The sequence below is a fragment of the Gigantopelta aegis genome, chromosome 8 (assembly GCF_016097555.1).
Source record: "Gigantopelta aegis isolate Gae_Host chromosome 8, Gae_host_genome, whole genome shotgun sequence".
NCBI lineage: Eukaryota > Metazoa > Mollusca > Gastropoda > Neomphalida > Peltospiridae > Gigantopelta > Gigantopelta aegis.
Genome location: NC_054706.1, coordinates 3,881,482 through 3,892,646, shown reverse-complemented (window position 1 = coordinate 3,892,646; position 11,165 = coordinate 3,881,482). Strand labels below are relative to the sequence as shown.

General features: G+C 41.0%; 1 protein-coding gene across 1 annotated transcript; it reads right to left on the bottom strand.

The window, feature by feature from the left end:
- Nucleotides 1-1,622: 1,622 nt before the first annotated feature.
- LOC121380011 (general transcription factor IIF subunit 1-like) lies at nucleotides 1,623-10,482 on the bottom strand. The gene is made up of 3 exons (XM_041508726.1): nucleotides 10,347-10,482; nucleotides 2,855-3,774; nucleotides 1,623-1,801 (listed from the first exon to the last, which is right to left on the bottom strand). The coding sequence occupies exon 2, from the start codon at nucleotides 3,771-3,773 to the stop codon at nucleotides 2,913-2,915; it is 861 nt and encodes a 286-aa protein (XP_041364660.1). The 5' UTR covers nucleotide 3,774; nucleotides 10,347-10,482; the 3' UTR covers nucleotides 1,623-1,801; nucleotides 2,855-2,912.
- Nucleotides 10,483-11,165: the final 683 nt, after the last annotated feature.

Below are 11,165 nucleotides of genomic sequence, written 5' to 3'. Positions count from 1 at the left end.
GATAAAGTCAAAGAGTAAACCCACTACATTTGGATAAAGTCAAAGAGTAAACCAGCTACATTTGGGTAAAGTCAAAGAGTAAACCCGCTACATTTGGATAAAGTCAAAGAGTAAACCCGCTACATGTGGGTAAAGTCAAAGAGTAAACCCGCTACATGTGGGTGAAGTCAAAGAGTAAACCTGCTACATTTGGATAAAGTCAAAGAGTAAACCATTTGGGTAAAGTCAAAGAGTAAGCCCGCTACATTTTGATAAGTCAAAGAGTAAACCCACTACATTTGGATAAAGTCAACGAGTAAACCCGCTACATTTTTCCCATTAGTAGCAAGGGATCTTTTATTACCAAATATTTAACATCCATTAGTAGCAAGGGATCTTTTATTACCAAATATTTAACATCCAATAGTAGCAAGGGATCTTTTATTACCAAATATTTAACATCCAATAGTAGCAAGGGATCTTTTATTACCAAATATTTAACATCCAATAGTAGCAAGGGATCTTTTATTACCAAATATTTAACATCCAATAGCTCAATTAATCAATGTACTCAAGTTAAACAAAACGAACTTAACTAAGTTTAATTGGGTGCAAGCACGTTAAAAAATAAGTTAAGCAACCAATCTATCGGGTTCGATAATTTAATTTTTAAAACATTTCTTAACAGAACCACTAGAGCACACCCGATTTATTAATAATCGGCAGCCTATGTCAAACACTTTGTCATTGTGACAATCGTATTTTCCCCCATTAGTAGCACCATCTCACCAATAGGATAGCGCATACTACGGCATTTCATATACCGGTCATGGTGCACTGGCTATAATGGCCAGTAAGTAGACAGACCAGTATCAAATTTATATTGTTTTACATTACTTTTTTAAAAAATAAAAAAGGAAATCTGGGTCGGTGTTAAAAGCAGGTTACAGACTTATTCCAGTATTTTTGATTACATATACACGAGTCTTTTACTCGCAGCTCGTTTGGTTGCCGGAAGAAAGCGTATGGCAAATGCATAAACAAAATCCACGATTGTTGGACTAAGCAGGTCATCTGCCTGAAAACTTGATGGTGCCCGTTAAACCTTTAATAACACTTTTCATGTTGGTTAGGTTTGGAAAGGTATAAATGTCTTCGCAATCTAGCTTTGGATAAGCATGGCACCAGATTGTAAACATAGTATTCTAGATTGGTAGATCCTTGCTTATCTGAACAACATAACTGAGACATATCCATGAGACAAGTAGCGCAAGTGAGCCATTCCGTGATCCATTAACTGTAAGAGCGTTTCCATACGACTGGCACAGCGAATGGGCGACCCCTCTCAGACGCAGTGTCCATGTGGCTCTTACTTTGTTGCGACTAGTATAGCTTATAACCACACCGACGGGGATCGATCCTGAACATATCGCGCATCAGGCGAGTGCTATTCCACTGGGTTACGTCCCCACCACCACCATCACATTTAAGATGTGCACAAATTGTTTATCATGACATTTAGCACATGTACAACGAAAGAATGGGATACTCAAGTTGTAATGGATTTCTTAATACTAAAAGGTAGTAAACCTGCAATCCAAGATTATTCAAAATTGCGACAGATAAACACAACAAAGACCGAGTTAGGCTTATGAAGATGATTTAATGCAGCATTGAGTAATGAGGCAGTGGAATAAATTAAATAATCGATCGCAGTAAAAACATGATGTAGATGAAGTGATGAATCGATGATCGGAGTTCGGTAAAAAATCGGCTTCTGTCGCTGATGTACTTCATAATCGGCCAGCTCACTTCAGCCAGTCTGAAAAATAACCGTTTTCAAAAACAATTGTGAATTCCATCTTTCCCAACTTAATATTCCACTTTTACACTATTCAATAAAAGTGTTCCTTCAGTTACACCAACATTTGAAACTATACTGACGTCCAAAATGAACTTTTACATAAAAATTTAATAATTGATTAAATATTGTTGCTAATTAAAATATGTAGAAACCTCCTTACACTGCCGTTTCACGAAGTGCAATGTGACGTTTATATGTTGAACATATAGTTCAAATCCCACCACACCACACCATACCATACCATTGGCTGGGTTTCTATCACACACTTTTAGCCTTGCAAAGTTTCTTGTGGCCGTCAGTATATGTACAGTTGTCTCGACTACTGAAGCCAAGGCAACCGCCTTCAAATGAACTTTATTTTTAATCTTAGCAAACTGAAGGTAATGCAATACGTATTTCGACATTTCTTCTTCAAATTATATTTTCCATCCTTATCAGCAAAAATTTGCCTTTCATGCACTATGTATAGCATAAAATAAACAATCGTATACACTGTAATTAATCTACCTCGATCAATTATCAAAGATCTGTTGAGAGTATTCCGTGTTATCACAATAACGCTCACCCTATATCAGTCTCATACGCCGTGTTATCACAATAACACTCACCCTATATCTGTCTCATACGCCGTGTTATCACAATAACGCTGACCCTATATCCGTCTCATACGCCGTGTTATCACAATAACGCTGACCCTATATCCGTCTCATACGCCCCTACCTATAACCACTAGTACAGCCCGTATTGTACGTTGTACTGTAAATCAAAAATAATTGTCCCAGCCTCTGACAATTGAACATTTGCTCTAGTTATTTATAAGTTATGCAGTAATAAAATTTCAGGTAACCCATTTGGTTTTTGTACAAGTCAATTGTGTGGATGTAAATTATGTCCTAAATTTAATATACGAACACAATTTAATGCACAAAATTTGATTGCACGAGCGAAGTAACTGTTCTCGCAATTTTCAAAGGCCTCATTTTGAATAGCATAAAGAGCAATGATACTTACCAAAACGTTCAGAGGTGAAGGTGGCTCACGGGGCCAAGGTGGTTCACAGGGCAAGTGGTCATGGTTTCATGACCATCAAGTAGACCATCACTTTGAGACTGTCACACGCGTCCAGCAGCAGGCGAGAGGTGTCGGTCAGCAACGTGAGCAACTTCTGGAGCTGTTCCATCGCCTCGTCGTCCTTGACCTTCACACTGCGCCTAATGCGGCCCTTGAAAAACGCCATCATGTCGTGGAGCAGATCCATCATTTTATCGTTCACCTTGACAGCGGGCGATTCAGTGGGTGAACCCGGCGTGGTGTAGTCTCGTTTTCCTTCTTTTCCATCTTTGTCGTGGTCAGAATCTTTATCGGAATGCTTTTCGGGGTCAGACTGGTTAGAATATTTTTCAACGACGTCAGTTTTAGACTGTCCATCGGAGTTTGAATTAATGGATGTTGGGACGACTACACCAGGCGTCTCCTCATCCGCCGAGTGCGCTTCGCTTTCCTTTCTAAACTGCTTCAACAATTCGTTTACTAAGTTGTTATCTAGGCGTCCGTTCTTGGAAAGTAATAGATTAATTTCCGTGTGCGTGTGCGGGTGTTCATTAGTTTCAAAATCGTAGTCTTCCCTGCGCTTTTTTCCAGCAAAAAATGGTAAATCATTAGCCACTTCACCCTCATTGTCGCTTCCTTTGCCCTCCAATTTGCCATTTTCATTCATGCTGTTCATTTTAGAGCAGACGATTAGCATACTCTTCACGTCTTTCAGAATTTCTATCATTTTCGCATTGTGTTCGGCCTTTTCCGCGGCTCCGTCTCCGCCCTGTTCTGCCGCGCCCCCACCCGACTGCTTCAAGTCGTCCGAGTCATTACCGTCCGTCTGTGGCGGAAACCACACCACTACGAAGAGAAGACACAGGAAGGCGCGATTCATCCTGAAAACAAAAACAAATCAAGTTACAAGCGCTAGTTACTAAGACAGGTTTAGCAATTTAGTAATTTAGTATTACTGTAACTGCAATTTTAATACAATACGCATGGCCTTTTTAACAGTTTCATTCGTTCTAACCGCTTCTCTTGATAAGTACTGCGGACAGCCTTCTTGCCCTTCTACCACTGTAAACCCATCGTGCTAAATATTGCGTACAAAGATTAATTCCATAATACAACGGTAATGGTAATCGCCATCTAAGTATCTTGGTCAATTAACATATAGGAGTGGCTATATATACGGTGGCCGTGTATATAGCTCCGGCTACCGGCGGCTGGCCATCTACAGGGTGGTCGTATTTTTGGAGGAAAGACCCATGTAAGCCTACCACACCCCACCTAAACCTCCCTTGCGTAGCACGGGTTACATCTAGAGAATACTATAAAAGCACATGCTATATTTAATGACGCGTTAGTTATGCATTTCATTTTGTATTGAAAATCCCTTTACTTACACTGTATTGGCAAATGAGTTCTTGATTTTAGCAAATTGCCGTTTTGAAAGCCTGTATTCAGTGTAGCCAACAGTTCAGTAGTTAAAAAGTTTGTTAAAAGTTTGGTTTAACACACTATAGCATTGAGTTTAATCTGCTATTGAATGTCAAACATTTGGCTATTCTGACAATAGTCTTCAGAGGAAATCCGCTACATCTTTCCCCATTAGTAGAATTGGATTTTTTATATGCACTATCCTGCAGACATGATGGCACATACCACGGCCTTTTGATATACTAGTGGTGGTGCACTGGTTCAGTTCAATAGCAGCCCGCTTCTATTAACATGAAGAATCCACTTTTCGTGGGACGTAGAGTTCTGCAAATACCTTTTTGCAAAACCATCTAAAAACAATTACGTTCAACGGTAAAACAATTGTATGGTCGATTCTAAATGGTCAAGGCGCAAATTCAATTTGTGCGTCACCCGCATGCATATGCGCAATGTGCAATACGTAATGCGCATCGGTCACTTTTCTATGCAAATAGAAAGAGTAGAATCTACTCCATTTATGCGTCTCCAATCACTATGTATTGTTGATTACGTTGCAATTCGCGCCCAACTATACCCAATATCACATCCTTTAAATCTGCAATATGTAGCGTATTCAAGTTATTAACCCTGGCACCAGAGGTAGGCATATGTATGTTATAGTTTCGCATAAAATGTTTTAGCCATTACAAACGAATTCAGAAATTGAATTTGCTAAACAGAAGAAAGTTTAATTTATTGGTAAAACAAACCGGAGGGGGGGGGGAGAACCGATTTTTTTTTAAATGACCGAATATGGATAACGTTATTCTTATAAAACCGCTATATAGGTATCAAAACTAATCATTACGCATTAATTGATTATATTGTTACTTCGAATGATGCTATCGGCGGTACAGGAAGGATGGATGAAATGCGTTATGTATTGTGCTCGCAATTCTCTTAAGCCAACGAGAAAGGATAAGTTTTTAATTTTCAACGATAGACCGAATAGTTCTAAATATTAATTCCGACTTGCCTGTGGTATTGGTTTTGGGGTTGTTTTACAGAGATCTTTACACTTTTATGTAACTTCTGAATTTTTCGATTTATGTTTGATCGATTTATTAATTTTCCACTGTTCCGACACCCAATGGCCGATGGAGTTTGAGTGAAACATTCATTCAGTTGATGGAAATGCATGGGGGAAAGGTTTCAAGCTAGCTATTCTACTCGAATATGTCCATAACATTTGACCGAATTCGAACATTTGCTCCAAAACTTGACGGGAGAGGGGGGGGGGGGGGGGGAGGGGGGGCGCTGAGACAAAAGAAGGAAATGTTTTATTCAACGACGCACTCAACACATTTTATTTTCGGTTATATGGCGTCCGCCATATGGTTAAGGACCACAGATATTGAGAGGAAACCTGCTGTCGCCACTACATGAGCTACTCTTCCGATTAGCAGCAAGGGATCTTTTATATGCACCATCCCACGGCCTTTGTTGCGCCAGTTGTTGAGCACTGGCTAGAACGAGAAATAGCCCAATGGGTCCACCAACGGAGATCGATCCCAGACCGACCGCGCTTCAAGCGAACGCTTTACCACTGGGTTACGTCCTGCCCTCGGTCTGAGGCAAGTTGTCCCTATTGATCACGTTAGTTTCAGTTAAGTACCCCACCTGGTCCCCCTACCAGACCTCCGATATATACTGAACAAAAAAAGAAACTTCCGATTTGTACATATAGTATTTGTTGTGTTAAAGAATTCATTGTGTAATGAAATTATATAGGTAGTATTAGCCTTGCGCTGTATTATCAGGATTCATGAATTTTATCGATTATTTTTGCACTGTTAATCGTCGACAACGTGAAATTCAATTTGCACGTGCATTCATGGTTCGACATGTCCGTGTAGTATTCGGCCAATTTGTTTTACTTGTCTTACTGACATTGTCAAGTGAACGAAAACGCTTCAAAATTTGTAAACAAAAATAATGTTTTTTACATTATAGCATTTTTAGTATGCCAAGAATACTCAATAATTTACGCGAACGGGCGATTGGCATGCTTGATGCTGGCATGTCGACAGAAGACGTTGCAAGGCATGTTGGGAGTTCTAGTCGAGCGATACGAAATCTTCGCGTAAAATTTCGAACGACAGGAAGCACCAACGACTTGCCACGTCGTGGACGTCCGCGTGTTACAACGCGTGGTCAAGACCGCTATATCATGAACACGCATTTGCGCAATCGATTCCAAACTGCCACTGCTACTGCTGCTAACACACCTGGGCTTCATAACCGAATCAGTGGGCAAACTGTTCGTAATCGTCTGCGGGAGAACGGTTTACATGCACGACGTCCTTACGTCGGATGGTTTTAACGCAACGTCATTGTCTAAATCGTCTTAATTGGGCACGTGTACACACTCGTTGGATACGGCGACGCTGGAATACCGTTCTTTTTTCAGATGAATCCAGATTTTCTTTACAACGTGGTGATGGCAGGGTGCGCGTCTACCGTAGGAGAAATGAACGCTATGCTGACTGTTGTGTTCTTGAACGAGATCGTTTCGGGAGTGGGGGTTGTGTCATGGTCTGGGCAGCCATTGCCCATGGTTATCGTTCACCACTAGTCGTCATCGATGGCAATTTAAATGCTCAACGTTACCGCGAGGACATTCTCGCTTATCACGTCATTCCTTTGTTCCATAACAACGCCAACATCTCGATTTTTCAGCATGATAATGCCACCTCCCATACAGCTAGAGACACTGTAAATTTTCTTAGGACAAATAACATTGATTTCATTGATGACTGGCCCGCTAAAAGTCCTGATCTCAACCCCATCGAGCATTACAGTCAGACCAAGCTATGTATTTTTTTTGGCAATTCCCAGACAACCAAAAACTTGGCAAAGATTTCCGCTCTAATACCACACCAATCCTATGTTTGACGTCAAATACCGTTACATCGATCATTTTCGAGTTGATTGATTAAAAGAAATTCAGATATTAATCACTAATACACACACTACAGAAAGAAACCCGACAGCACCCACATTCAGCTAAGCTTCGGCAAACTCCGCCTACTCAGCCATTCCGTCTCCCAGGGGCCGTCTCAAAACGATAAAAGCCCGACAATCAACAAAAAAAGTATGTTTTGTGTAACACCACTACAGCACATTGATTCATTAATCATCGGCTATTGGATGTCAAATATTTGGTAATTTTATCACTGTGTTAGAGAGGAAACCATTAGCCAACTCTTCCATGTTGTAACGTCACTTGGTATGAGACGGCCCCTGTAACTGTTGCACAAGTCGGAATCGCCCAGTGGTCGATCACGTGATCTACGTCACGAAATACGTCACCGAGCTTTGTAATTCTTGCGACGGAGTGTCACGAAGCGTAGCTGAATGTGGGTGCTGTCGGATCTCTTTCTGTAGTATGTATTAGTGATAAATATGTGGACTTTTTTTTAATCAGTTAACTCGAAAATGATCGATGTAACGGTATTTGACGTCAAACTTAGGATTGTTGTGGTATTAGAGCGGAAATCTTTGCTAACTTTTTGGTTGTCGGGAATTAACAAAAAAATACATAGCTTGGTCTCTGACTAATGAGAGCGTATTTATGTCCAAATGTCCGGATGAATCTCGTCTCGGCGTGGTTACCCTACGTCTAACCGATCTTGGTCGGTCAGCAGTAGTGTTGGTCGTCAAATATCGCTGCCATAGCCTGCAAATAATGATCCTCGCCACGTGATTATCGTCGGGCAACGTCTACCTACGTTGCACCAGCCTGCAACATACCAATTGCAATTGCTCGTTCCCTGGTACTGTTGTCAAGACGCGGCATAGTTGTACGAAACCCACGTTTGCTTCCAAATTAGCTTTCTGTCCCGAGTCAGGCACCCGATATTATCGGAGGTAGGACTTTAAATGGGCGTATTCGAAACCCTAGTAGTAGCCTACACGAGCACGTTAAACTGAAGTAGTGTCGGAAATAGAATAAAACTGATTTTCGTTGATTATTTCTTTCATATTAAACTGACAGGTAAATATTTTGTAAATATCTATTTAATGATACTCTGCCAAATTTAGCATTTACTTGTTTGGGCTCTAATTGATGTACAAGGTGGTGTTTACTCTTAGAATTAAAAGAAAAATGTTAGTAAAACAGGTGATTTGTGCACTTTATTGGAACAGACTAACAAATTTGTATCGACATGACATTGTGTCAATTTCATTGCTGTTGCAATGTGTCAGGGACCGTCTTTGATGACGCTTTACCCCTATCCCTCTCCAAAACTAAATATTTGTAGACATTTTATAACTTTTGAGCAAAACTGTCAAGAACCATTCTGAGTGTGTGATCTATTATATCGGTCTTAAAAGGTGCTATGTATTAAAGGTGCTATCTCCAAGTTGGTTAATGACAGCTACTGCAAAAAAAATAATGCTTTAAAATTTAAAGACTACACCTTCAACTATATGTTTAAATTTAAACAATTATTGAATTTCAGTGTATTATTAATACACATCACTGTTACCAGAGCCGATTACAAGAGAAAAACCAAGCGGAACAGATCAACTACAGCAGTACCAAGAACCATCTTTTTTTACTGTAGTTTCCTGCAGTGAAGTGGCATCTGCCATTTACGGTAACCTCTGTATTTTCCCCCACGGCAATCGGCAATTATGTGGAGATTGCCGTTGATCTTTTTTAATTCTCTCCGACATGTTAGTATTAGTTAATACTGGACTACATTCGATATTGGTTTTCCCCATGACATGGTTTTTGCCTTGGACAGTTTAATTGCAGGGGTTGAATCATTTACTATGAAATCGGGGTATAATATCCGCCCGGTCCCCTCCGTTATTTTTAGTTAGGGTTAGTGGTTAGGGGTTAGGGGTTGGGGGTTGGGGGTTGGGGTTGGGGTTGGGGTTGGGGTTGGGGTTGGGGTTGGGGTTGGGGTTAGGGGTTAGGGTTTAGGGTTAGGGTTAGGGTTAGGGTTGGGATTAAGGTTAGGGTTAGGGGAGGGGGGGACCGGGCGGATATTTTTCCCAATTTAATACCATTTATTATTACGTAATCGATGCCGCCCATTTTGACAACATGACCAGCGTTCTATTCGTAGGTCCTAGTCCGATTTGAGGTGGGACGAAGCTCGGTGGTAAAGCGCTCGCTTGATGCGCGATAGTCTACGATTGATCCCATTCGGTGGACCCATTGGGCCATTTCTTGTTCCATTCAGTGCACCACGACTGGTATATTAAAGGTTGTGGCATGTGCCATCTTGTTTATGTGGTGGTGCATATAAAAGATGCCCTGCTACTAACAGAAACAAATAGCGAGTTTGCTATACAAGACGGTCAAAAATTACTACATGTTAGACGTCCAACAGATTACCCATCATCAAGGAAGGACATGTTTTATTTAACGACGCACTCAACACATTTTATTTACGGTTATATGGCGTCGGACATATGCTTAAGGACCACACATAATGAGGGAGGAAACCCGCTGTCGCTACTTTATGGGCTACTCGATTAGCAACAAGGTATCTTTTATATGCACAATTCCATAGACAGGATAGTATATACCACGGCCTTTGATGTATCATTCGTGGTGCACTGGTTGGAGCGAGAAATAGCCCAATGGGCCCACCGACGGAGATCAATCCCAAACCGACCGCGCATCAAGCGAGCGCTTTACCACTGGGCTACGTCTCGCCCACCCATGATCAATAAAATTAATGTGCACTAGTGGTGTCGTTTAATAAAAACTTTGAAAGCTAAGAATCCGATGTCGAAAATCCGATACAAAATGTTTCTGAACGCATTTAATGACTACGCTGAATTAGACGTGTATACCACATCCGACAGTCGGTAAACGGTAAACTAACCGGTTTATAAAATATACTAGGACTTCCAGTCATCTCGCAATATATCACAAAACTGTGCACTAATAACTCATTAATTATTCATTTTAAGAAAGGTTTAAAGCATGCATTACAAACATTTTAAATATACATTTTCCACACACCTTTGCGTTTCAAGATGTTCCTTTTCCCGCGACTGCTAGCCCGAACAACACCGAAATACCCGACGTCAGCACTGATTAGGAAGATGTGGCAATCGTTTTTAATAACTATTTCTCACAAAATGATTGGCTAGGATGTGGAACACATTTTCTGCACGGGCTGTGCGCTCCAGACGTTATTTTCTGCCTCGGCTTCACTTGTGAACAATACGACTTTCAGCGACTTCGTGTTCGAAAACTATTAGGAATATTTTACTAAGGATCTCAAAGTGTGTCTGTTGGAAAGGGAGAGGTGTTCTGTTATCACTAACTACACCTCAGCTTGTAAAAGCGAAGCGTCAACCACAGTTCATCTACAAAGCACAGCAGAAAGTCAACAGTGGGGTGGGGTGGGGGTGGGGTGGGGTGGGGTGGGGATGGTGGGTGTAGTCTAATGACGACAGTGCAGCAGGTTCGTGTGTAGGCTACTGGGAAATGACACGAGTGCATCTCGCTACCATTTGATAAAGTTTGAAAACTACATGAAAGACAAATTCAGGCGCGTGTGCAAGGGGTGGGTTCCGGGGGTCGAAACCCTCCCTGCTAAAACTATTTATATTTTCCTTAATATATTGTCCGATGAGCATGACTTCACCCCCTTATGAAGTTGTGTCGTCACAGTCTAGACCCCCATCCCAATCCCGCAAACCATTCTGTACATGGGTCTGCAATGTCCTGTATTTTAGAAGTAAAACATCATCATCATCACTGATTAATATTAAAATTACTTCACCACTTTTACTAATCTAAATGTTTTGACGATGTATACCTTTTTTATATACG

Coding starts and splice junctions, on each gene's coding strand:
- LOC121380011 (XM_041508726.1), bottom strand. CDS start 3,773: ATGAATCGCGCCTTCCTGTGTCTTCTCTTCGTAGTGGTGTGGTTTCCG.